The following is a 27,961-nucleotide window of genomic DNA, read 5'->3' as shown; positions in this document are numbered from 1 at the left end:
TAGTGAGTGATTAACAGTTTCTGAATCGATGGCTGTAGCAGCTCCTTTGGTGGTCTATCCAGTGGACTGTGAGCGGAATGTAAGAAGAGAAGGGCAGAACACTGCTGCCAGCTTGGCAAACATGTTTAGGAAACTAGGATATATCTCTAACTTTGAGGGAGTCTTACACTAGATTCCGAGGGCAAAGAGAATAGGTTCAATTTAACATGTCTTACTCTCACTGTTAAGTCAAGTGAAGCTCTGACATAGCTAGTCAATACACTCACATGTGGTTGCTCAGATCCAAGAATCTAGTTCTCCTGTCTGTACTAGGTTTATTTAACCTTGTCACCTAGGGTGAAACTGGTGTTCCATTTCAGGCACCATTGCTTTTAACCCAATTACCTATTTTATGTAATGTTATGTAGTTTTGTACTATCCTTTATAGAGTGCTTTCTCAGAGGACCATATAGAAAAAAGCATATATCACTGATCTAGGACTTTTTTGTGTGGTACATAAGAACAGTTCACGTATAGGTAAGATGAATTGAGGATGACACACTAACTGGCAGTCAGCTTGCTGAAAACAAACTCAATCCTTTACTAAGGAAGTGACAGAACTGTAGTGGACAATAAACTTAAAATGTTTTGTGCACCAATTTAATCTAAGAAAAGGCATTTGTAGGCTTTTTCTATATAGTATGTTTGTTTCTGTTACGTACACTAAAAACTCAGTTGCTGATAGGCACTCTAGCCTCAGTGTGCAGACTGAGGGAAGGTAGTGCATTTCTGCTTTCAATTGCTTAGAAAAAAAGGAATGACCCTCCTTATGGAAGGATTTTACTACAAGTCTGTAGTATCCTAGTATACTGTCCATGTTATTGACATATCCTTTCCACCACTTGCCCAGCCACTAGATTGTTGTAGTGATGATTCCATTAGGAATGTTGGGACTCTGTAAGCAAATGGACAGTTGAGAGTGGGCTGAGCAGCATACTGGCTGCTCCTGGTGGGGTCTATACTGGCTGATCTACATATCTTGTATCCATCTACAATATATCATCTTGAACTATTTCTAGTCACATGGACCTCGTTACTACAAACTCCCAGTAGCAAGAGAGAATGCTCTACAGCTATACCCCACTAATCAAATATCTGTGGCCTTTCGGATAGTAGGAATTCAGTGCAATTCAACTTAGTACTCTGTCATGTTTCTTCTTAGCTGGGGGGTAAAGTCGTACACTGTTTCACTTCAAAGATGGTACTCCCTCGATTTACAATTCACTTTGAGGATTTTTTCTCTTTTTCTCCTTTGGGTCATTTGTACCTGTGGGACTCCCAAGTTCATTCTAATGGTATGTCCATAAGCTTAGAGTGATATGATGTACAGTGCAGCTACGTTTTCACTTTGCTGGTGTCCTCTGCTCAATTCAAAATATGCATCTCTTTTCTCTGTTAAAGGGACTGAGAGTACCAGCTTCCAACAGTTGTTTTGTGCATTATGTGATGCCAGAATTGCTGCTGTTGATAGACATATTTCCAAAGCGTCCTTGGTGTATTTTCATAGGTTGCTTGAGCTTTTGGAGTTATGAGTCCTGCAGGGGGCTATTTACAGTGGGGTGTGGTTTTTATCTTAATTTGCAGGCATTTCTTTCTTCCTTGCACCATCCATCCATGTAAAAGGGTAAAGTGTCTTAACAATTACCTGTACTGCTACCTTGGAGTATAAACTTCGAAGGTCTGACTTTTGGTGATAGTGTGCATTTTGCCGTAACACCATGATAGTGCTACCACAGTACAATCTTCTAAAGAACTATACATACACCTTTATGTGAATTACCATCCTAGCGTGTTTAACTAACAGCTTTTAAACTGAGTTTTTATACAAACTGTCTGTGTTGTGTGGTAGCATTCCACCCTATTAAGCAGCAGGTTGGTATCGGACAGAGCCCTGTAATGAAGTTACTAAGGGCCCTCACTCAGCAACGGGCACGAAGCACCCATGCCCAGCTGTTGGTTGACATCCATCCTCATGAGGCAGCTGTTGTATGCAGTCACTAGATTATATAAGCCTCACTCTCTCCTAATGAGGGGTGAGGAATATCTACCTGAATAGGAGCAATGCCTGTACCAAACATATTCCTTCTGATTAAGCAGTGGTCCAATCATGAGTCATTACCCGGTAGGGGAGGGTTTAAGTAGCTTGGCAGATCTGTTAATGTATGTGAGGATTCTTACAAGTAAACTATGATGTTTGGTGTTATTAGTTATTTTACTCAATTTTATCTGCCTTTTCCAGTGTTTATATGACGATAATGGGTGTTCTAATTATTATGTTCATCTATGGGTTTAGGCATACTGAATCCCCACTAATACCATAATACCTTTTCTTGTGTTCTGATTTGGTAGGGCGAAAATGGGATGGGGCCCCTAGTGCCCCACAGGTTCTCTGGTAGATCTGTTGTACTCCAGGCACTTTCTTCCAGGGAGTAGCTTGCAGGGAGAAATGTGTGAGAACCTGTCCATATTCCCTATTTCTGCAGAGATACAGCTATAAACTCACATCCGTGGCTTACGGAAATCTGACAGTGTGTGTAACCAAAAAGGGTGCATGTGCAAAGAGCAGGACTTGGGGTAACCTGCAGGCTCCTCTCTTTTCTTTTGTATGCCTTGATGTCCTTTGAACCAAACAGCTTGTCTATGGCCATTCAGCTTAGTACTCGTAGTGACATTGTACTTGGTTGCTCCACATCTACCTCTGATAAGGGAGTAATGTATTTCACTGAGTCATGTTGGCTTCTTATGCACTTTTTTTCAGTACAGAGCATAAACACCTAAAAAGTTTGATTTGTATACCCTTAGTTCCCTTCTTGGTTCAGTTACACACTTAGCTTAGATCACACCCTATGAAGGGGTATGAGTTTCCTGTCAAACAACCACGGTACTGTTCAACTAGGTAAACTTCTGAGCATGCAGTACATAAGACGTCTGCATGTTCTACCATGAGGCTATTACTAGTTGACAAAGAATGCTGAAATTCTTCGAGAATGAGGGATCAGTAACACAGCACCTGATACTGTTAAGTTGCTTCAAATGCCCATTTGACACTCTTGCGCTGCCTCCTACTTTCAGTGCATTGTAGCTCATGCTGCCAAAAATGACTACAGCTGTAAATTTGACAGCCCATTCAATGATGTCCACACACACAATGGCTCAATATCCTGGTCCCTTGGTGATGGCTTTTGAACTTCAGTGGAGCTACCGTTTAACTCTTTCCTTTAATTTCAAAGATGTCTTTCTCCTATAGGGCTACCCTATGACTGATGCAGCCCCCGGTGCCCCCCAAGAAAAAAACGAACCCACACCAGAGACTTACTCCATGGAACTAAAGGAACTAACCCTGAGGTAAGACCACTTTTCATCCAAACTATCTCCTTCTATGCTCTATTGACCCCCTACCATGCACAGAGGTAGGATTTATATTGCTGGTCTGGAGTAAGCTGGAATTATGTGGAAAGAGTGTGTTTGAAGAAGTGATTCTTAGTTCCCCAAAATGCCATGATTCAAGCCTTAATGCTTAAATTAGATATAACCTCCTCATTAGTAGAAGCCCGTGCTCACAATTTTTTATTTTCTCATATTAAAAGCAATGCTAATCCAAAATGTCCCATGCAAATAGAGGCTCTCAAAACCATCAAGACCCACTTTCATGTCAAATTGTTACATTTGTTAGCAACTGTTTATTTAAATTTCATTTTTTTAAATAATTATTCAATGGCTTTGGGGAAGGTAAATTCTTTTCTTATTGAAAATGCAAGAGCGCTCAGCCTACTGGCAGAAAGGGCTCACTGTCTGACCAAAAGATCTGTAGTGCACTCTATTGAACACCTGCAAGATCCTGGGAGTTTCCCTTATTTAACTAAAATTCCTGACAGGAGAATGAGACACAAAATTGTACTCATTGGCGTCTCTCCGCCAAGGAGAATCTCTTTTCCTTGGAATAGGATTCATCGAAATCAAGGTCTTTGCTGTCGTGCACTTGGTGTGAAATATTATATAACCCATATTCTCCTTGATTGTTTATACTTTAAAGAGCTAAAAGCATTGACTTTTTGCCTCATTATGTCTCGCTAGCGAACGCAGTGCATGCGCTACTTCGCTAGAGAGCCTCTATTGTTGCCGCTTTGGTGCTGGAAGGGAAACAGGAAATGGCACGTGCAGACAGAGGTTCACACGTATGGAAGGAGATGTGCACTCCGTACGCGTGCACATCTCCTGTCCCCGGAGGCTGGCAGCGCACGCATCGATCGCTTTCAGTTTCCCTCCCCCGTCGGCTCCACAGAGCCAGCTTGTTTTAAACTTGTGTGAATTTTACTGGAGTTTACCAGACAAATTATCTTTGAGGTGGTCTAGGAATTTTAACTATTTCGTGACCGCTGATCAGGTTCTGACGGATGAGTGAGTACTGGCAGCTAGGGATAGTTATTCACTACCTTCACTTCTGTTTCCATTGCACGCTCTGCGCTTGACGGACAGCCGAGTACACGGCAGAGTGCCAATATTTGGTTGTACTCCATGCCGGGCATGCCATCATGTTTCCGGGTGGTGCCAGGCAGTGCATGCATGCTATATGAATGCCATGTTTTGGGGTGCTGCGGGTGCAGTGTCAGAATATTCGTCTGCATCGAGTAGTGCAGTGCCAGGGTGTTGGTACTATTGTCAATGGGAAGCAATGTTAAAATCCTGACCGGAAAAGTACAGTGCCAGCTTGCCTCCTTACAGTCGGATGCAGTGGCATGTATGTAGGTGCACTGCAGTTCAGGTAAATAGAAAGTGCCGATAACAGATTACCGATGTCCTGAAGTGCAGTGGCAGAGCGCAGGCATCCAGTACCAGGTTTTGACCTGCATGTTGTGCATGTATGGTGACCTACTCTAAAAAAAAATGTTTTTTTCGAAATTCGTGACATTGGTCCCTATTGTCTGTGCCGGTCAGTAGCACGCTGGCTTTGTGCGGCGGGCTTCAACGATGCCTCTTTATTTGATCTAGGTCCTAGTAAAAAATATCTGAGAAAATAGGTGAACTTGGCTTATTACCTCACAGAGCTTTCCTGTTTTCCCTGAGCTCAGTAGCAATGATCTTTACCAGTGTGGTGCCAGTGAATGGTCCAGGTATATGTTTATGCGGCTCATTTACTGATATCCCTCCCCAAGGCGCGTTAGTGTTGCTTGTTTTTAAAAGGAACAGAGTCTACTCAAGGACAGAAGCACTGAGCACTTTATTTGAAACAAAGAACTTTGATGTCACTGTTGCACATTCAGGGTTTATTGATGCTATTCAGAAATCCTAGAAATGTAAGCATAAATAACTGTGGTATTTATTGCTCCAACTTAGTTATTACTCTCTGTACTTGTAGAGCTGATGCTTGGTGAATATTTTATTACTCCATGGGGCTACTGACCTCACATATGTTTTAAAGGGAATATGACAGAGCACCTAATTTTTGTGTTTTTCTAGCTTTATATGACCTTTTTGTCTGTCTATATGTGATTTTATATATATTTTCATGTTAATTCTATAAGATGAATTCTTGGAAATAAATACATTTGAATACTGAAAAAAACTGATGACTGGTCTCCAGTTTTATTGTACAGAGGTGCTGAGATGTTACTGTGGACATCTGTTGGGCTTTATTAGTCTGATTATGAGGAACCAATTGTGTAGGGAAGCTTTTGTAATTCAGAATAGGTGATGTGGTTCTGTTGTGAATAGGGCAATATGGTTGGGTCACTTAATGCAATTGGGAGGACGTACCTATGCATCATCCAGTGATTGAGAGGTTACAGGAGGCACATGGTGTGATTGCTCTAAGGGCAATTAACCCACTGCAGGGAATAGGGGTCTACTAATGCAATTGGAATATGGGTATTTGCCCCTCTACTGGAATTTGAGAGAAGGGTAATTTTTCACAAAGGAGGATTCTCAACTCCTTCATTCTAGGCTGTCAGAAGCTCAACAGCACCAGATCAGCAGTGAACAAGAGTTGCAGCGCCTTGAGGAACTGCTGAGCGAGGAACGGGACCAACGTTTGGCAGCAGAAGAGGCTCTCTTCACATCAGAAGACCATGTTAGAAGGTAAGATGAGGTTGCACCATCTACTTTTCAAGGATGGTGCTGCTAGTGTGACATCTGCTTGTTTGATCTCTTGATGAGCACAATGTAGGAGCAATGGATACAGTGAATAGTGAAGGAATTCTGGCTTTGGGAGCTAATGTATGGAGTCCTTATTTGATATCTCGATAAACACAATGTAGGAGCAATTCATACAGTGAATAGGTCAGGAATGCTGACTTTGGGAGATAATGTATGAAGTGCTAATGTTAAAAAATGATCTAGCTCTGCTATCTGTGAGCATGGTGTTGAACTCTGGGGTGGTGTAGAAGTATGGCATGTGGAGGGTGGTGCTTTAAAATTGCTGGGGAGGTTGGTGCTATAACAGTGTGGGTAAGGAAGGCACCACTGACCATGGTGGTTGATGTGATGGTATATTAGTTGTGAATATTAACTTTGGAACTTAACTTTGGATATTCGATTTGGGGGTATAGGATGTCCGCTATTTGGAGGTAAATGAGGAGCAATGAATGTGAGAGGTGATATGAGTGCTCGTGCTTTGGGAAGTAGTAGGAAAGATGTCCCTTAAGGATGGTAAATTAGCTTTGGGTTGAGGGTGGCGGAAGAGAGCTTACTCCTGAGGATAGTTCATGGTGGCTGGCTGTGTGGGATGATGCAGTAAAGCTGGCTGCGGTAGTGAGCTGGTGCAATGAATGAGTACAAAATACTTGTTGAATCTGTACTTTTTGTAAATCATACAGGCTGGAGTCTAGTCATTGGGCCCCAACAACCCAGGATCACAGCTTCGATGTTTCTCCCTCTCATGAGCACTCTCTGTTGATTGAACCCTTGGACAGCACTTTCAGTAAGGTGAGGATCCTCAAACATTTCCTACTATAGTGCTTCTATATCATACCTCGTGAAGGCGATTGCCCCATTCCTATCTCAAGCTTGCTTGTCCCTGAGTGAACCACATTTAGTTTTACTTAGTAATTAGTAAAAAGTGCTAAGAAATGTGTGATTGTCAATGAAAAGATCTGAGGTCAAGACCCTGATTCTTTTGTTGGCGGGAGTAGCAAGGCCAGCACAAGATTAGAAGGTGCTTCCCAGCCCTGCCTGCTCTGCTGCTGCCTCATCTGCTGGTCAAGTGCATGGTCCTCTTACCAAGCCTGGCTCTTTTAGACCCAGCTTCCGTGTGATCGACTGAGAATTCACAGCATCCATCTGTCTTGTGACCTCTCTGCTCACTCTGCTTCTCTCTTCTGCTGCTCTCCTGACTTTGCTGCCTTTCTCTCTATTTGTGCTTCCTCTTTCTCACTTTTGCCTATTTTAAAACTCATTGTTAATTTCTCCACCTTCACTCGTTTGCTCTGTTTTGCCCGCTTTCCACTCTGTATCACTCTTTAGCACTATTTTCTCACTCTTCACCATTTCTCCCTCTTCACTTCTTCTCCATTTTGCCAGTTTTCCACTCCTTCTCAATATTTAATTCTCGTATTTCTCTCTTTCTTGCTTTTTGGCCTCGCTTTCCCACTTTTTCACTGTTTTTGTCAGTGCTCTGCCTCTTTTCTGCTCCTTTCACTCTCTTTTTAGCCTATTTACCTACCTGTGCTCCTGCCCCCTGTTTCCCACCACTTTCTCCTCCCGACATTCCCTGCGCGCCTTGCCCACTGAGCCACCCCCCAAGACCATCCTAATGGCAGCCAAAGGTGTGCTAAAGAAAAGCCCGTCTGTGTGTATCCTTGCTGTGACCATGCTCAGCTCTAGGACCCTTCGGCCCCAATGACCGACCACAGCCCAAAGTGATACTCTGCCAATGCTCTCCTCAACATGAACCCTGGACGCCAGGCCCAGGGATGCCCCACTTGCACCGAAGGTGCCTTCTGCGCCATTTGCTGCTTCTCCTCCACCCCCTAACCTCACACTTTATGACCTCACCCTATCCCACGTTCTCTGTCACCAACGCCTACAGAGTACCACACACAACCCCTTCACCGCTTGCTGCTTCTCCTGCACCTCCCCACACTGCACTATCAGAACTCATCCTGCACATCCCCCAACCTGCATCCACAGGCCCCCATCATACACTGCCCACCGAACTGCCATCGCAACATACACCCTACCTTCTCCTTCATACTCCCCATCCCCTGCTCACTCTCCAAACATGCCATAATACTTGGGACCTCCTGCATGACCTTTGTCCCAACCTACTCTTCCTCAGCAAGATTTGACTCAACTCAGCATCCACTCCAAACATTGTGGTAGCCTCCCACCTGGTTTCAAGACAAATCAGGATAGCACAAGCAAAAAGAGAACTCACAATAGTCTTCAAAGAGAGAATCAACTGCTCCATTCGTCCAGCGGGCACCTAGAATAAATGGCTTTCAAACTCAGCACCTCAAGCCACACCATTTTGGGACAAGCACTACTTTACCAGTCCACCAGACCAAGATCCGGCTTTGGTGCCACTCTCGCAGACCTTATCGGCCCTCTGGCGCTTACAACAAACTCTTTCATTGTACTAGGTGAACTCAACTTTCATCTAGTGGGCCACATTGACCCCCAACACCCCATACTCCGGGAAGACCCGAGTACATCAGGACTCGTGCACCTAGTGAACAACCCCACTCACACCATCTTGAAACCATAGTCACCAACTTCTCCAACATTATGGTGAACAAGCCCACCCCGCTCTCCTAGACAGACCACTCCCTTGTCTGCTCCAGCATGAACCTGCCACACCAGCACAGAACTAATCATATCAAGACGTCTCTGTGCCATTTGAACAAGACCCCTGTAGAAATCCGGACCACTAAGTTTCAGCCACGATTCCTGCACCCTAAGACGACCTCACATGCTCTGTCAAGAACTTCAACCCATGGATCACATCTTGAACAGCCTCTCTGGCTCTGCTAAACACGACCTCCACATCCTGCTCCATGCTACAAGGAAGCTGGCACACAGAAGACCACAAGGTCACCAAGTGAGCTGGTAGGTTGATGGTAGAAAGAACATGGAGTTCACATGAGCTCTTGTCTCCTGCGTGGAAGTGGCGAACAAGATGTAGGTCAGAACTGAGCCTTGCCAGAACAGGGATGTGAATTAGAAAAAAGGCATACGACATTCCTAAGATCTCTTTAAAGTGGAGCAGACTCTGCATAAGGATGGGTTGGAATCAGATGGTCTTCTAAAGTGCGAGATAGCCTGCAGCTCCATTCCTGCTTCCTCATTTTCCCCAGACGTGGGATGTAGACAAAGATGATGTAGAGGTCAGGTAGGTAATGGCCTCTGTTCGTTTGCGCATGTGTTCTATTCTCTGAGACAGTTGTCCCGGTGCTCCACCCTCCCTCCTGTTTAAATCTCTAGATCAAAGATGTTATGATTTATGATCGATACTCTGCAATCTATTCTTTAGTCTGTTAGTCAGGGAGAAATTCCTGTAGATCAGTGTCCTTGGAGCTTTGCATTGACCGGTGTTCAGGGAGCACACAGCAGGTGTGCTGGAGAAACATTTGGAGTTCCAGGATGTGTCTTTGGCAGCCAGTCTCCTTCTCAAGTTGGAAAGAGACCAGAGGTTCTACAACAATTCTGCTAGGAGTAATGCTTGGAAGGCATCTTGCAGAGAGGAGTTATCACTGCAGCCTAGCTTCCTCGAGGAATAATGAGCTGAGCACTATTGACAGTTACTGTAGTTATAAAGGCAGATCTTCCGTTGTGTTAAGCCAGTTTTGGGACATGGGCTGGTGGCAGTGATGGGCACTACAGCAGAGTAGGAAAATGATGGCGACCTACGTGGAGCCTTGGGTTGGCCTGCTCACCCTGACAAGTCATTTAACTTAATAATAAGTGACAAAAATTCTCAAATCATTCCCAGGCTGCACTACAACTAGAATGGATTCATAGTTGAGTCATGGCAGCGTGTCTAGCTGTGAAAGCCCGTCCACTCCTAGCTCCAGGGACCTTGGTTCTTGGACTTTCCACCACAATTACGTCAGCACCATCCTTGCCCTCAACCCTCAATACTGCCTGCCTCCTATCGTAACCAAAGAAGCCCCATGGACCTTTGACCAGCCGGAACTGCAGCCATGTCTTCCACCACGCCAACACACCAGCTCTTCTAACCGCCCAGCCGCCAACAGCGCACCTGACTGGCTCAACAGCATCCTCCTCAACATGCGATCCCTCCACAAACACACCGCAGAAATCTGGGAACTCCTCGATGCCACCTCTCCCGACATTGCCTTCCTTAGGGAACCTGGACAAACCCCAGCTCTGGACCAGACTTCGCAATCGTCATCCCCGATGGCTACAAAATCATCAGCAAGGACCGCACCGACCATCCAGGAGGAGGCATCACCATTGTCCACAAGAAAACCCTCCGACTGACCACGCACTCAAATGATCCAACGACAACCATGGAACATCTCCACTTCCACATCGAGACCAACCCCGAGACCTCCCTCCACGGCATCCTCCTCTACTGGCCCCCCCTACCGATGTCATCGTAGACCTCATCGCACCCCAGGGTCTTGCATCCACCAAGTACATCGTTCTTGGGGACCTCAACTTCCACCTAGACCACAACACCGCTTCCCTACTGGAGGACCTCGCCAAGATGGGACTCAAGCCGCACCAACCCACACAGCCGGACACACTCTCGACCCGTTTCTCCACCAGCGGGAACATCACCTACAGCCACACCTCTGAGCTCCTCTGGACCGACCATCACTGCGTACATCTCGCCATCACCGTACCCATTGTACACCACTGCCCTCATCAGCCCACCTTCCTCTGCCGCAGGTGGAACAAGGCCACCGAAGAACGTGTCATCGACCTCCCCGGCACAACCACCTCGCCAACACCAACAGATGCCTGCACCGCAGCTCACAACCTTCACCGATGGATCTCCAACTGCGCCGACAGTCTGGCACCCCTCTAGAAGACACCAGGCAAGCAACATTCCAAGAAAGCAGCTGGTTTACTCCCGCCCTCCACGAGTCCAGACGCACCTGACGATGACTCGAGAAGAGATGGAGGACCTTCAAATCCGCAGCCAATGCTCAACCCCTTCTCCTCAAAGCCACAAAGATTACGGCCTTCCGAGACCGAATAACTGCCAACTCACACAACAGCAGCGAACACTTTGCTATCATCAAAGAGTTTTCTAGGTCCAACAGCAAGACCACAGATATCCCACCCTCCCAAGACCTCTGCAACAAACTCTGCATCTTCTTCCACCAGAGGATCAGGCAGACCTATGACAGCTTTGACACCTAGTACCCCACCACTATGCCCACCACCACCACCGCACGCAACCACATCACACCCCAACAGATCGTTCACAACTGGACTTCACTCACCATAGATGACACACTCAAGACCATGAAAAGCATCCATTCCCGAGCCCTATCGGAGCCTTGCCCATACCACATCTTCCACAGAGCAGCCGCCTTTGTCGCCCTCCAACTGCTCCATCGAAACAGCCACATACCCAGATGACTGTAAACATGCCAAAATCAACCCCCTGCTGAAGAAAACACCGAACGACTAACCTCAAGAATTTCAGACCCATCTCCCTCCTCTCCAGCCAAGGTCAGCGAGAAGTCCATCAACACCCAACTTACCGAGTTCATTGAAGAGAACCACATCCTGGACACCTCTGAATCTGGCTTCCGAAGCAACTACAGCACCGAGACTGCACTTCTCGTCGCCACCAATGACATCCACTTCCTCCTCGACCGGGGAGAGGATGTAGCCGTAAGGCTCGAGCCGTCGACCTCAAAGCTGGGGAACCGGGTTCAAGTCTCTGCAAAGACGATCAACATCCTGTGATTCTGGGCAAATCACTTAATCTCCCCGTGCCTAACAAAAAAAAAGTGGATGTGTTCATCTGTAACAAAACAGGTGCTCGTGTAATGTGCTCTCATACCCGATGCCTCGGGTCTAGTTCCCACTGCACCCTAATCACGAGAGACCACGACGCTGGCATCCACGACAAGGCAACTGGACTGGCTCCACTCCTTCCTGAGTGGCCGATCAAAGTGAGTCTCACTACCCCTGTTCCTCTCAGAACCTTCAGAGATCAGCTGCGGAGTGCCTCAGGGCTCTTCCCTGACCCCCGCCCTCTTTAATATCTACATGGCTGCCATCGCAGCCATTGTCCGAAGCCACGGCCTCAAAATCATCTCATACGCCAATGACACACAGCTGATCGTCTCCCTCTCCAACGAACCCACAACCTCCAGAATCAAATTTCACAATGGAATGAAGGCAATCGCTACCTGGATGCAAGACAACTGCTTCAAGCTCAAATCGTACAAAACCGAACTACTCATCCAGGAACGCACTCTCTCGGCCTGGGACGACTCTTGGTGGCCCAACGTGCTAGGAGCCCATCACACCCCTATGGACCATGCCCAAAACCATGGCATCATACTGGACTCCGGGCTGTCAATGAACCGCTAAATCAAGGCAGTATCTTCATCCTGTTTCCACACGCTCTACCTGCTTCCAAAGACTTTCATATGGCTCCTCGCAGAATGCAGAAAGAACAACTACGGCAACGCGCTCTACGTCGGCATCACCAAGAAGCAGCTCCAGAAACTACAGAATGTCCAAAAGCGGAAGATGGTCCAGTCTGGCCTGGCTCCAAACTGTGAAACGGTTTGGCTGTCCTCTACACTTACCAATTGCCTGAGAATGTGAGTATTCGGCATCTTTGGCTCAAACTATTCAAGGCGACTAGGAGCAGCAAAATATGTAATTCTGGCTGGCCTAGATACTTCTGATTGCTTGGGGCAAGCGGTGGGCATTAGTGTGCTATTCCATCATCATGTGTGGATGTGATCCACTGTCTTTTCTGGAGATGTGCAGGCATCCCTTATGGAGTGCTTTAAAAAAAGCAGTGTCACAGTATGTTCCTTGGACTTCTCCACCTCTGCCAGAAAGCTACCTCATCATTTTCTACTCTTCTGAGGCTACTCCAGAGAGTTGGCGTATAGACCATTCCAGGGCCCACTAACATCCCACAACAACCATCCTAGTCCTTTCAGAAAAGGGTATCAAGCAGACATTGTGCAGGTCATGAGGGACACCGTTCTTCTCAGTACCTTCCCTTCAGCGGTATCATCACCAAAGCTTCTTTACTGTGCCCTTTAGCGATGCAGTAGGAGGCAAAATCCGATTTATTTTCCACAGAGCAGCAGTCCATCACATATGACAGATGGGTCCTCCAGATTGTCTAGCAGGGTTGTTCCCTCCCCCTTCTTTCTGACGCAGCACAGCTTCGTCCCACATTAGAGTGGCTTTCAGAAGAGCACCTGTCCATCTTGTTGCAATAGGTGCATTTTGTACTAGCCAAAGAGGACCTTGAGAGGGTGCCAATCTCAGAAGCAAGTACATGTTTTTACTCCTGCATTTTTCTCGTGCTGAATAAGGATGTAGGCCTGCATCCTGTTTTAGATCTTCACCCTCTAAATGCCTTGCTGTGGAAGGACAAATTAAAAATTCTAATACTGTTCCAAGTTCTGTCTGGATTCAGGTGACTGCATGGTAGCCTTGGACCAGCAGGATGTATACTTTTATGTGCCTGTCCTGTAGTCCCACATATGTTACCCGCAATTCAAGGACAACCAGGAGTATTTTCAGTTGCTATGCTCCACTTTATACTTACCAGAGTCCCCGGGTGTTCACAAAAGTGATGGCATTGATCGCAGAGCAATTCATGGAGGTTCAAGATACCAGTTTCCTCATACGTGATAACTGGCTGATGAAGGTGGGATCGCCACAGTCCGTTGCAACCACCTCCTGGTGATGGTGAGCAACCTGACTAAATGACCCGTAGTCACACGTGACGCCTTTGCAAAGACTTCTAATCTATAGGAGCGGTCTTTGACATGGTGGTGTTCAAAGCCTTACTTCCACCTTAGTGGGTAAAGGACATTCAGGCTATTATACCACTGTTTAATCCTTTGGTCCTGGATCTCGGTCAGAGGAGCTCTGAGGCTTCTTTGCCTGCTGGGCTCATGCATCCTGTTTGAACACTCACCAGGTGGCGAATGCATGCTACGCAGTGGAGCCTGGAATTTCAGTGGGCCCAACACCAAAAAACCTGTTCGGTATCATCCAGATTTCAGAGACAGCCCAAGATCTACAATGGTGGCTGCTCAACGACAACCTAACCAGTGGCAGGCCCGTCTAATTTCCCCACCCTCAGCTAACGATGGAGATGGATGCTTCACTGCTGTGTCGGTGAGGTCATCTGGGAGAGGTGGTGACCTGAGAAATCGGGTCTGTGGTGGAAACCCTGCTACATATCAACCTGTTGGAGTTGCGGGTCATTAGCATGGAGTTGCAGGTCTTCCTGCCAGAAGAGTATGCTGCCTGAAACGTTTGGGCATGTGAGTTTATCCTCCGATCAGGTTACCAGTTCAGGAGGATTTTCTTTCATCACAGAAGGACAGGTTTCTGCTCCCGAACCTGGGCAACTTGCATCCATAGAGATTAAGCAACAGCCGTTAACTGGGTTTGATCTGCCACCTGAGATCGTGGATGTCATCCTTGTTGGTAGGCATCCTTCTACAAAGTCTATTTACGTTGGGTGATGGAAGAAACATGTGGCCTGGTGTCGCGTCTGCAGCACAGACCCCTTACAAGCCAAACTGTCAGATGTTTTATCTTTAGCCCACCAAGGTCTTTCAATGGGCACCAATAACGGTTAATTTTCGCCCCTTTTAGCTTTTTTGCGTTTGTTTGACAAACCATCCTTGTTTGAATCTTCTGTTGTGATGCAGTTTATCGAAGGTTTGGTACACATTTACTCCTAAACCGTTTCCAATGCCACAGTAGGATCTTAATTTGGTCCTGACATTCCTCATGGGTACCCCTATCCTGCCAAAGCACAGCTGCTTGTTGTGTCTACTGCTTCACAAACCTGGCTTCCTGATTGTGGCATGAACGTGCACTAGGCTCTATTGGTGCAGCTGCCCTACACCACCTTTTTGTTCAGACAAACTGGTGTTAAGTACCAGGGTGGCATTTCTGCCAAAAACTGTAACTTATTTTTATGCTGTGCAATCCATCACCCTTCCAAAATTCTTTTCTCTGCCTGACTCCTCGAAAGAGGAGCGACTCCATAGTCTCGACTCCAAAAGAGTCTTAAGCTTTTACATCAATTGCATCAAAGACCATCCAGTGTGCAATTAGCGGTTTGTGGGGTTCTCTTGAGCAAAGACAGGTAAGGCAGTGGAGAAAAAGACTTTGTAAATGAGGGTAGTTCTCTGCATTAAATCTGCTAAGCATTGGTTAAGAAGCAGTCTCCAGAAACATCAGGACTGAGGACTCTTTCTCCTAGAGCTAAGGCTGCTCCCACAGCGATGGCATGGAGAGTGCCTGTTCTTGACATTTGTTAGTCCATGTGTTTGCAAAGCACTAGTACCTTGAGAGCCAGGTCTGACAGGAATGGCATTTTGCTCTTTCAGTCTTGTAGGACTTTTAGGTCTGATTCCACTCCACAGACCCTCCACCTTTAAGGAGATACTGCTGTGGTATCTATTCTACAGGTGAGGAATCTCAGGTTAGAAGACTCCATCAAAAGAACAAGTTACTTTACTTCGGTAACGTTTTTTCAGGTGGATACTATAACCATTGATGCGTCACTTCCCTCCAACCTCCCTTTCTGTGGAGTAGCTTTTTTTTGTACCATCTAAAAAGATCCCAAATTAGAGATCTACACACTAATCCCTCCAATTGTCCTGGCTCTGCATCTGAGGGCATGGAAAGGGTCAAGCAAGAAACTGACATCGACATGCAAGGTTGGCTCTTATATTCGGCTCTGCTCTGTCACTTCTGGGGCAGAACAAGGCCAGTGTGGAGCCACATGACACCACCTAGTGGCACACAGGAACACTGCTGTGAAAACTTATGGATCCATTCTAGTGCTTGATTATTAGTCTAAAGGTGAGCAATCTCACCTCCTAGTGGCACACAGGAACACTGCTGTGAAACCTATGGATCCATTCTAGTGCCTGATTATTAGTCTAAAGGCGAGCAATCTGTGGTTAGGTAGAGTATCTACCATAAAGACAGTTACCAAAGAAACGTAACGTCTTCAATATTACACTTGTTACAGTGCTGTGTGGTATCTTGTCCTGTTGAGATCAAGGAGACTCTATGGCATGATTTAACCAAAAAGTTTACTTTTCTCAGACTCCAACTCCAAATTATAAATATTATGTGGCTAAAGAAAATTCCAACTTGAATACTTCCATAGAAGTAAGTAGCTTTGTCATCTACCATCTAAATCCTAACTAAAATCTTCTTAAATGGCCGATATGTAGTGTTTGAACCTCATTTCACACCATGTGCAATCTGCATTAGCTAGTGTTTTAATAGTATCATTCATAATGTGAAATATATGATAGTCATGAACTTACCCATTTTTTACAACATATAAAATAGTTTGCCTAGGAATGTATCCTTCTTTTCGCAAACCATTTCTAGTGTTTGATCACTCACAGTTCTCAAGCTTTAAAGTGTGTCAGCTTAGAGCCTAGCTCTAGGTTTCCAGCATCTGGAAAACGCTCCTCCCTTCTTGCATTCAACATCTCACAGATTCCAGAGAATTTGAACTAATGTGCTTGTTTCTGCAAACTGTTGACTTGTCGCCATTTTTCATTTTCAGCGTCAATAAGCTACCTCCCTATTTTAATCTTAAATATCTTGCTGCGTACCAGAGTCCTGCGAAAATGTTGTATTTTTTCTCCACTACTCGACCTGTGAAATTGACTGATGTATTGTTTCTCTTTTAGCTAACCTCTGTAACGTGAAGTGATACATTAACATCTAGCCAGCCTATGTGACTGAAAGTACTATATTGTTAACTCTCAACCAGCCTATCACTGAGAGCGATATCTTGTTTAACCCCTTACCGCATGTGGCAAAGATTGATGTAAGGTTTTTCCCCTGGGGCAGCTAGCCTACATCATGAAATATTTTTCCAAAGGAAGCACATACCCCAGTGATCTCCTCTAAGCAACCTGTGTTACTGAGAACAGTGTATTGTTTTACTGATGTTAAACTTGTATCACTTAAAGTGATTAATGGTCTTATTCTTAATTTTCAGACTCGTGGTAACTCTGGACTGCGACGTTTTCTGCAGTATCTTTTCTGTTCACGAACAAGGACTCCTCTGCTGGTCACTCTGTATTTGTTGACTGTACACATCCTCCTCTTTCTGTGTTTTACACACCGCTTATGACATCTCCAAGACCCACACACTATAGATAAAGCCCTACCCTCTATCTTTCCTAAAAAAAATTCCCTTACTCCACCACTCCTGACAGTGAGTGAACAGTCCCCTGTCTAAAGGTGTTGGAGAAGACCAGTCTAAATGGAAATATGAACTTGCACGATTAGATACCGATGGATGGTTGGCTGGAGAAAGAGATTGGATGAACTCAGGCGGAGAGCTCAGAACTGGGAATGAGCATGCAACACTTAAGACTTTCGTAGAGGAAACACTCGACTATACTGGATTCAAATTCTGATCTGTGGTTTAGTTTGATGTGCTGTGTCGAACCATCCTTGGTGCAGTTCTCTAAGGCTTAGCCCATGCCACCATTAGCGCAAAGCAAAAATGTGTGTGCAAGTTGGCTTGCAAGTCTGTTCTGAGTCATTACACTTTTCATTGCCCGAGCTCTGTGCAGTATTCACCTTGGAGACAGTTTTCCGAAGAAAAAACTGTTATAAGTGGAACTGCTTTTGGGGACTTCATCATTGGGATACAATTGTACACTTGTATCAATAGGAGTATGTTACTTTCCCTGAGGCATGTGATACATGGCAAACAGAGAAATTTGGCTGCAGCTATAGCTTGAGGCATTTGAAAGCTACTTACATTGTGCTGCAGCTGCATATGATATCCCTGATTGATAGCTGTTAAAAGAGTTTGCGGCTCCTTTCATTACAAAAGGGGTGTATCAGAGCTGATGCACAAACAACTATGGCACTGTGTGATTGCAAGGGTCTGCATGGATATTGTTGCAGAATATAATCTGGTTGCATGTGGTGCCTGAAGATTGTAAACGCTGTTTACAGGAGGTTGTGGATGCATCCGAAACGCGAGGTATGTGCTGCATAGGGTATTGTAGCTCACTCACGTTTACATCCTGTACAGCAAGTATTTCAGAGCTCATACACCGACAACCGTGTCCCCATTTTGTGTCCAAACTGTATGTGAGACCAAATGCGTAGTAGGTTTGGTTACATCCAGTGCCTGAGAACTCCTGCACAGAGGTCATGGCTACATTCAGGAGCCAGTACATTTGCAAGATGGCACAGAGAATTGCAGGTGCTTTTTGTGCCCAGGGCGTTTCTGTGAGTCTGTCGTTGCATCCAGTACTTGTGCGCAAGGGGCATTCTCTGTTTCTGGTTAGTAAGATATATCTGGGAACTCCTGTGCAGTGGTGGTGGCTATCAGTAGGTGCCTGTGGTGTATCTGAGACTGTGGTGGCTATCAGTAGGTGCCTGTGGTGTATCTGAGACTTAGTGCTTAAGGAGGCGAGATCATATGCAGTACTGGAGGCTTGTATGTAAACTCATTTGTAAACGGTTGTGGATGTATCTGGCTCCTCAATTGTATGTGATGGCTTGTGTACTGAGATTCATGGTTGAATTAAGTTCCTGATTCTAAGGACCCTATTTAGACTTCGGCTTACTGGTTACTCTGTCGCAAACGTGGTAGATATCAAGTCTGCCATATTACTCATGCATTATATCCTATTGCACTTGTAGTAAGCTCGACAGAATACCCTTCACGATTGTGGCGTAGTACCTGCCTACTAAACTCTAAATCAGGCCCTAAATTCGTTGCCCCTCTGTGAGAGCTTGAAAATATGGTGGGTTGTTCTTGCCCACCTTTTAGGGAACCTGGAAAGAAAGATTGCTGCAACTTTGACGACCAGACTGACATTCTTAAATCCCATGCCTGGGGCTTGTGGAGTTCTTCTTACAAAATGGGAAATGGAGATCTTAGCAGGGAAACTTTAACTAAATCAGGGTATTTTATATTTTTTTACAAAAGAGATCTTTAGTCTTATTTCTGGGGACTTTCCTTGCACTCAAAGGAGAGGTATTCTTTGGAGTGCAATTGATGTCACACACTTTATTGTTCATGTTGCATTCATTACAGAAAATTACTTCCACAATAAACACAGGATCACCTATATTTGGTAGGAAATCATAGGCATCCTCTCTATGGGCAAGTAAACATAAGGGGTAAACTGTACATTTCATCCTATCCAAGGCTTCCTGTCATAGTTTTTTTGCCTCTGATCTCCTCGTAGAGGTATTGGAATTTATTCAGATCCCTTTACAGATGAGTATTACGGCAGATATTTATCTGGGCATCCTAGGCTAGTGTTAAATGGCAGCTTAAGAGTATAAGTGCTAAAACGCGCTATTTATTTTGCTTATTTTATAATTCGTAATTTTAATTCCTAGAAAATCGGAGGGACTGAAAATTCCTTCCGGTGAAATGCAGGTGTATCTCACAAAAGCACAGTACCCTCTGATTATTTTCCGCTTTTTCAGCTAGTTAATTTATAAAGGTTATTGTTCAAAATGCTTCATTCAAAGACGGTAGGTCCGTTTATTGTAGAGCTACATTCCTATGACCAAATAGGCCATTCAGTGTACACCAACTCCTGTGTATCCTTTTCTCAGACAGCCAGTTACTGGCAGATGTTCTGTCTTCTCTAGGATGACACAGGATAGTCCTGTCAGATGCTTCTTGGAGATGGCCACTGCTCAGTCATTCCTTTATTCCAATGGTCTGGTTTAACTCTGTTCTGTCAGAAAACGTATTATGTAATAGGTCTCTACACAATGAAGCTGAGCTCCAGTGGCTCACAATTCACCTTAATTTTAAAACATGCTAATTAAATGCAGGGGTATTGCTTCCTTCAGTGTACTCTTCCATCAAACTCTCTAACTCGACTTGTGATAGGAGCTATTTAGTAAGGTGGTCAAAGTATGTTGTGTTCTTCCTTGAACAGATATATAGGAACAAATCTAAGTGTTCTGGTCTCCTGGCCAAGCCTCATGCTGATTTGCTCATCTCATTATTCTTGACAATTCCAAAGTAAAAATAAGTGATCATGAGGTTCTTATTATTGAAGACTTAAGGCTTCTGATTCACCCAAACCACAATAGTGACTGATGTTTTAATCTCCCTGCATATGCTTGCTCTAAGGACTTGTATATGTACCTGTCATTTCCATTTTGCTACATGGACTACAGTGCAGCCTTTTTTTTTGTTTTTCATGTCACACCACACTGTATTCATGGTTATGATTTAGATCCCTCTGTGGAGTTTGCATCTTGCTGTTCTTCTCTCCAAGCCCTATATATCTCCTTCTGCAGAGGTCACATCTTAACTGCCCTGCCATCATTTAGACTAGTATCTGTGAAAGTTATAGTTTGTCGTTTGACCAAACCCTAATTAGGACTGTCAGTGGGGGATCATAGGTTATTGCCCATCACTGAATCAGGTTTTGTGTTAGGATTACAGTCCTGTGTCTGGCAACAGAACAGGTCTTTCTGTGGAAGTCCTAGCTTACTGTCCATACGCTAGGCCTCAGTGCTCATTGTCCACCATTAAGATATATCTGCTGTACAGATCAAATCTCAGTGTTTGTCAATGAAACAAGTCTTATGTCTACCCATTATTTAAACAGCTACTTCCGTGGAGACCTCAGGCCATTTCCCTTCCATTGTGTAGACTGCTTGTACGGTGACTGTTTCTTTAATTTTCTTGTTTTCTGGTCAGACCTTTCATTAAAGCTTACAACCTGCAGGTCACTTCATTGGTTATCAGGTTCAATTGTGAATAGGAAAACTTTCTGTTCCTATTTTGTTTACAAGGTCCTGGAGGTCACAACTAATTTTCTGTATCAAACAAGAGCCATTGTAAAATTAACTCTGTATCCCTTCATTGGTCAGACCGGTGTTTCTTTAGAAGATTAACATTATTCACCTTAACATTGGGCAGTTCTAAGGGACTTTACCAAGAACTGACATTCCAGCTGCATTTAGCTATTGGATTATTCTGCATTACGGAGAGGGTACTCACAGTTGAGAGGCTCTGTGTTGACACTATGGGCCTGTATTAGATCTTGGCGGAGTGGATACTCCTTCACAATGATGACGGTAGTATCCATACCGCCAAGACTGTGGTCTGCCCACCAGATTTATATGAGGGCGGACCTTTGGTTTAAACGTGACGAAGACTACTAAGTCTTCACTATGATTAGACCTCTCTGAAAGTCCTATGGAATAAGGTTTATTAGAGGCAGCCCTATAAATCCGCCTTCCTAATTCACAGGGGTGGAATTAAAGGTCAATTTTCACTGCCAGGAAAATCTTAGCTGTGATGGACTCTGAAAGCAGCTAAATGCTCCCCTCGCCATGGCATATAACTTCAACGGCGAGGGGAGCATTTTCTTTTGAATTTTCATGTTGACTGAGCCATGCGCCAAACTTCAAAAAGCATTGACAGGAACCACTGTGACGTGCATTAGAAATGACTGCCAGCTTGGCAGTCATTTCTAAATTTGGTGGGCGGAGTTGTCTCGGTCTTGCGGGCATTAGGTCCCCTAGAGATTACTCCATTCGCCAAATTATAAATTAGGCCCTAAACCTTGAGAGGAAAGCCTAATCGCATAGTAATAGTGTGACACACTACATGATTTATTTGCTGTTCCAAAGTAAACCAATCCTTTTGCAGGTCTGCTAATCCTACTGTAAATGTTTCTGTTTATAATGAAGGTGGCAGTGTGATCCTTCAGTATTTTATTATATTATTAATGGTGACCAAATTGTTCATTTATGACATCCAAGATGACTATTCTGTAAAGAATAAAAATATTTTTCAAAGTGTAGTCATATGATCACAGAAATTATGCAACATGATTAACAAATTGTGATTATTCAGAACTGGAGTGACTGTGGTAGCTATGTAATTTAGGTTGTTCTTACTCTGTCTGTGCTCAGACCTTTGGAGCCTAGTTTCTACAGCTGTAGACAGACAGCAATGGTAAGGTTTCATATGACTAATATTATGTGGGATAAAGGTCCTTGCATCAGTATTGATAAATGATTTGCCATTGCATGATTTACTCGGAGATATGGTGACTGTCAATATAACTTATACCTCGGGTGAGGATGTTTATGACTGCATACTTAGTAGTGACCACTGATGCAGCTGTATCGATACTAAGGTTGAGAGATCAGGCGGCTGATTCTGACGGATACTTCTAACCGCATATTCCTCACCTTGTGAATACACTCCTGAGCCAGACTGGAGTTGGAGAATTTTACTCAGCAATTCCCTCAGGCGTCAGTAGGTGGCATCGTGCAGCTCTGTCCCGCCCCTGATGTGGTGTTGGGACTCCTATATAGCCGCCACCTGCGCACACTGACATCTGCTGCTTTCTTTCCATTCACGCACATCCAGAATTCACTGTCTCAAATTCTGTCAGTCTTGACAGTCTTTTCCCACACAAAAATGATCTTCATTGTGAAAATAAAATGCCCCCCCCCCCTAAAAAATACAGGTTTTAAGATGTTCAAGAATTGCCCTAAACAAATGTTACTTACAGACCCACATGAGGTCATTCTCTGGTGTCCAGGCTCCAAACATGATTCAGTATCATGCATCATGTGTGCGAAGATGAACCCGAAGGCCATTTAAGATGCAAAGCTAAACTCTACGTCTTGGAACACCATCGCAAAACGAAGAAGTCCCAGTCTTGGTTGAAGTCAAGGGTGTGGACAAGCTCTTGCTCCAAAGGCCACTCTTGAGAGCATTCATCTTCAAAGTCATGATATTCAGGTAAGTCTAAGAAGTAAAAAAAAAAAAAAAAAGAAGTAAAAGCACTGCTCCCCGTCGTTCCACCACTCCCACTGTGAGGAGCTGCATCACACCCTGTTTACCTCAACTCAGCGAACTCGGTCTCCTTCCTCGAAACAGGCTCTGGCTCTTATCCGGATGATCCCTAACGTCCCATGGGCTATCGAAACAACTCCACAAAGTCGTGGGTGCCATGGATAGAACATATTGTACCCGACCAGATCTATCTGCAGCCCATTTGGGTCCTAAGGATCTAATAGTTTTACTGTCAGCTGATTGTTTCCCCAACGCCAACTGTGCCATTTAACCAATTCTCAGAGTCTGTCTCAACACCAGACACAGTGACGAGCCCGATGCCATTTCCGGTGCCATGACCAACACAAATCTTAGTGTTGAAGCAGGCACCAATGCCAAGAGGAAGCCGATAATCCTTTCATCCACCACAGCCTCAACAACGTCGTAATCACTCTGACAAAAACCCCTTCTGATTCTGATACATTACAGCACCAATACAAAATACTTGACCCTGGTGATGACGACGAACAGCGTTTCTCCGATGACGACAACCAATTGTTCAAGGCATATGTGGCTGTCAATACACAGGCTGTGCATAATCCTGCCATCTAGGGTTGGGCCCGGATATGTGCAAGTTGTTTTTCTCAAATAAGTCTTCTCGAGTCACAAGGTAGTGTGACACCCCCTATTGTTGATATTGTGCGTTGTCTTCAGCTACAATGTTAGATTGTTTGCCTTCTGCCGTCTGGTTCGCATGTGCGTTACCGATGTCCTGATCGACACAGTTGCAGTGTTCTTTCCTCAGTTCAGTATTATTTGGATCGTTTCAACATTTGCATGTTTGTTCGTGTAGAGATCGGTCAAAATTCAACCCCATGTTTTGTTTTCGCACTTCGGAGCGTTCTTTGTCTGTTTGCTCAGTGATCACCATGCCATGCCTGCGATGGAACGGATACCCTTCTGCTCATGTTCTCAGAGTCGTGCGAAATACCCCTAGACCTATTTCCATCAGGTTTGCATTCTCTGCCTATCCCCGAATATGACAAGGCCTCCTTTGACACCTGCTGCTCCTTCGGTTCGAAGAAGAACCTTCGAGACCGTCAGACTCATCACTTGGAAATGTAGTGCAGAGGTGCAGATGACACCAAAGACATCTTTGGTAATGAGGACCTAGAGGTGAAACATCAACCGGAGATGCCGGCATCTGAGGGGTCACTTCTTGTCCGAAGCAAGTTCCTGCTCTGACCTGGAGATCAAAGACTTCCTGCCCGCTCAACTGATCGTGAGTACAGTCCCTTCTCCTTTACCCCTTCAGTGCTGCTCACACTCCGAGCAGGCCCTCCCCCACTCCCTCAAGGGCCAGACTAGAGTCTCAGAAACGGGCTTCCGGGCTGCCATTGTCTTCGGACTGTGGTTGGCACATAACTTCTACTTTGGACGCCCCCAAGGCTTGGCGTCGAAGAAGATTCTGACGCCGACTCACTAGACACTGAGCGCCTCAACTTCAACACTGAAACGCCCTTTGGAGCTGAAGTCTTTGGCATCGAAACCCCTCTCTGTGCTGACGACTCATGCGCCAGCACAGAAACCCTTGGTGCCGAAACTGACCACATCTGTCTGCTCCATTGGAACCCGTCCTCCGAAAGCTACAGGACAAACTTGATGCCAACCAACGGCACATCATGATCTCCCCCCCTCCCAGGAAAGATCCCCGCCAAGTCATCAGCACCTTCACCACTGAAATCCAGGAGGCAACTCAGCTTCGAGAGGCTCTCTAGAGCTTCCACCATCACCCAAGTACAGGAAGCTGCCCAACAAGGCTACCAGCCCTCAGCCACCTGTCCCATACCTACCTTCTCCATGGCCTCAATCCTCCCTTTCACCACCTTCTCCCCTCCACTGACCGGTCTTTGCACACAACAGCGATCACCGCACTCTGGTGGATCAACACACTTGGGATCCTTATGAGATGCCCCCACAAAATGATGCCTGGGACTCTTACTACTTGACCAGGGGACATCGGCCCTGATCTTTAGTCCGCCTTTCCCTCACTGCCAGATGACACCACCTCCTACCATGAGGCCCTTTGTAGGGCAGCCTCATTTCATGAGGTTGATATGCATAGAGATGCCATTGAGGAGGATTTTCTGCTAGAAATGTTATCCTCCTCATAACGCAAAATGCACTACATTTCAGTGCTTAAAGGCATGCTGAAACTGGCCTCTGACATCTTTAGGGAGCCGATAAAAGTGTATGTAGCCACCCCTAGGTTAGACAGAAAATACAAGGCCTCCCCTTCTAACCCACTCTACATACAGGGCCAACTCCCTCTAGGCTCATTGCTATACGACTCGCAAACAAGCTAACGAACATGGTACCAGCGATGTGTCACCACTGGACAAACAGCTAGTTGGCATGTTCAACTGAATCGGCCTGCTTTCCCGATGTGATCGAGCTCACTGAGTGCATACATATTCTCAAGTAGAAAGGTTTTTTCTGTTACTGCATCCCAAAACACATTGACCCCTTAGCAGCTAGCGTCCAGAACATTGTTACCTACTACACCTACAAACCTGTGGACTAGTCTTCACCTCCATCCATTGCAACTTAGCTGCTGTGGCTGCTTATCTCCAAAATAGGTAATTCATTTCCCTCTTTAGGATTTGGATCATGAGAGCTTTTATAGAGGGCCTCAAAAGAGTCATTCCTCAATGGGTCCTCTCCGTCCCTGGTGTGGAATCTCAATATCCTTCTTACAAGACTTATGGGCTCTTAAGGGGATCCCTTCATTCCACCTTAATCAGTCTACGGAGCTTCTAATTTTCTTTCCTCACCCTAACTCAATTGCAGAAAGACTCCTTCATACCTTAGATGTTAAGCGGGCCCTAATGTACTATGTGGTTCGGTGAAAGGCTCAACAAATCTATGTTGCTTTTTCCAAACCACAGGAAGGGAAAGCCTTATCAAAATCCGGCATAGCCAGATGGATAGTTGAATGTATTCAAGCATGTAATGCCAAAGCAAAGCGAGCTTTGCCTGTTCTTCCAAGAGCCCACTCTACCAGGAAAAAGGGGGTCTCAAGACTTTCCTGGGGAATATCCCAGTAGCTGACATTTGCAAAGCATCAAATTGATCTACTGCACTATTGTGTAGATTTACTAGCACGCCAAAAAGATTTGAAGTTTTCCCATGCATTTAAAATGTGGGAAATCTTTTGCTGGAGACCATTGCAACAGCGTCCCTGAAGTGCTCCACTGCTTGCTTGCTCCATTGCTTGTCCCACCCCTCGCTACACGTCGCCACGCTAGATGGACTGAGATCTGGACGTGGAATTACCAGTGGCTGATATTAATTCAAGCATTCCATCCATCTATTTTTTGTATTCCTTACCATCTGTGCACAGCATGTGTATCTTCAGCCACACATGCCATGAACAAAAAATGTTACTGTCACAATGCAACCTTCTAAATCCTCAGGATCGGTTTGTGGCTCAAGTGGGTCCACCCCTTGATTGCCCCAATGGTGTAAATCTATAATAGCACAGAATCCTGAGGTGATCAAGTGAGGGAAGTAAAGGATGGGAACAGCAGGGAAGGAGACCTCTAAACCAAAGTACACCCCATAAAAAGATGCAAATTATAAAGAAGACTAGTCTTTTGTTTCTATAAGTTTGCTAGATGTTCTGTACCTCTATGGAACACAAGGAAAGGACTGTTTCTTCTTGAATACTGTTGCTCATTCATGGAAGAATGTATTACTATGAAGAAAGAAGAGTGTTTACCGGAGTGTCCTGTTTTACAACATATGCATTACAAACATTTCCTCATGTGCTATGGTACACACCAGAACCAACGAGCTTCCAAACTTCACAAGGGGAGAATCCACATGATAGACCTCTTGGCTACCCTTCCTACGTTGCCCTGCGCGCAGATCGTTCGGCGGGCAGGGTTGGTGGCGGTGTGGCATTAATCGCTCGCTCCGAATTGAATTTTCAAACCCTTCCCTCTCCCCCATCCCCCTCACTGAGTTCCTTGTAGCCCGCTCCCTTTCCTTCTCTCCCCCTATTACCTTACTTCTAATGTATCGCCCACCCCAGTCTTCGTCGCTGTTCTTACCGGCATTTCAAGACGTGCTGGCAAATTTGGTGGTCAACTACGCCTCAGTTTTGGTGTTAGGGGATTTTAACTACTGGCCCTCGGACCCCTTTGAGTGCACTGCTTCGAAAGAGTTCACTGAATCTCTTTCTTCTCTGAACTTTGTCCCGCACATAACCATCCCCACTCATTTGCACGGTCACATACTTGACCAGGTTTGGTCTCTTAATCTTCCAGTCTCCTCGGTGACAATATCTCCTTGTCCCTGGTCCGACCATGCCCTCATTTCTTTTTCCATTTCGCCCAACTCTGTATCCAAAGCCCCACGCGCCAAAAACACCTGGGCGCGGAATTGGAACAGAGTCGATCTTCCCTCCTTGTCTTCTCTGCTCCGGAACTCCACTCCCACCCTTTCTGGTCTTTCATCCGACTCCCAAGCCAACGCCATTAATACCTGGCTAACTGGAGGCTGTGACTCTGTGGCTCCTCTGCGTCGCATTTCCATCCGGCGACCCAAGGATTCCAACAGGTGGTTTAACGACCACCTAAAAAAGTTAAAACTAGCCGCTCGACAGGCAGAAAGGCAGTGGAGAAGAAGTTACCACCCCTCATTAAAAACCCTCTACCTCACTTCACTCGCCGAATATAAAACCGCAATTCTCTCCGCCAAAACCTCCTACTTTTCAACTAAAATAATGTCAGCCGAGAACAAACCTAGGGAAATTTTCGGTATAGTGAATGACCTGGCTTATTCCGACAGAGCTTCACCCCAAATCCCCCCATCTCAGTCACTATGCGATCAACTCAATATTTACTTCTTGGAGAAGATCGATACCATCAAGGCCAACATCCC

The 27,961-nt window shown here is 45.3% G+C and overlaps 1 protein-coding gene across 4 annotated transcripts in view; it reads left to right on the top strand.

Annotated features, from left to right (window-relative positions):
* LOC144820657 (golgin subfamily B member 1-like) overlaps positions 1-22,028 on the top strand; it is a 290,085-nt gene extending 268,057 nt beyond the window's left edge. For all 4 annotated transcript variants that reach the window (XM_078677950.1, XM_078677951.1, XM_078677952.1 and 1 more), the window contains 4 exons: positions 3,287-3,384; positions 5,980-6,114; positions 6,852-6,960; positions 17,213-22,028. In XM_078677950.1, the coding sequence (XP_078534076.1) occupies positions 3,287-3,384; positions 5,980-6,114; positions 6,852-6,960; positions 17,213-17,347 (477 nt within the window). In that variant the 3' untranslated portion in view covers positions 17,348-22,028. The remainder of the gene's footprint in view (positions 1-3,286; positions 3,385-5,979; positions 6,115-6,851; positions 6,961-17,212) is intronic.
* Positions 22,029-27,961: the final 5,933 nt, after the last annotated feature.

The sequence above is a fragment of the Lissotriton helveticus genome, chromosome 1_1 (genome assembly GCF_964261635.1).
Source record: "Lissotriton helveticus chromosome 1_1, aLisHel1.1, whole genome shotgun sequence".
NCBI lineage: Eukaryota > Metazoa > Chordata > Amphibia > Caudata > Salamandridae > Lissotriton > Lissotriton helveticus.
Note: the sequence above shows the minus strand (reverse complement) of the source record. Positions and strands in the feature narration are given on the sequence as shown.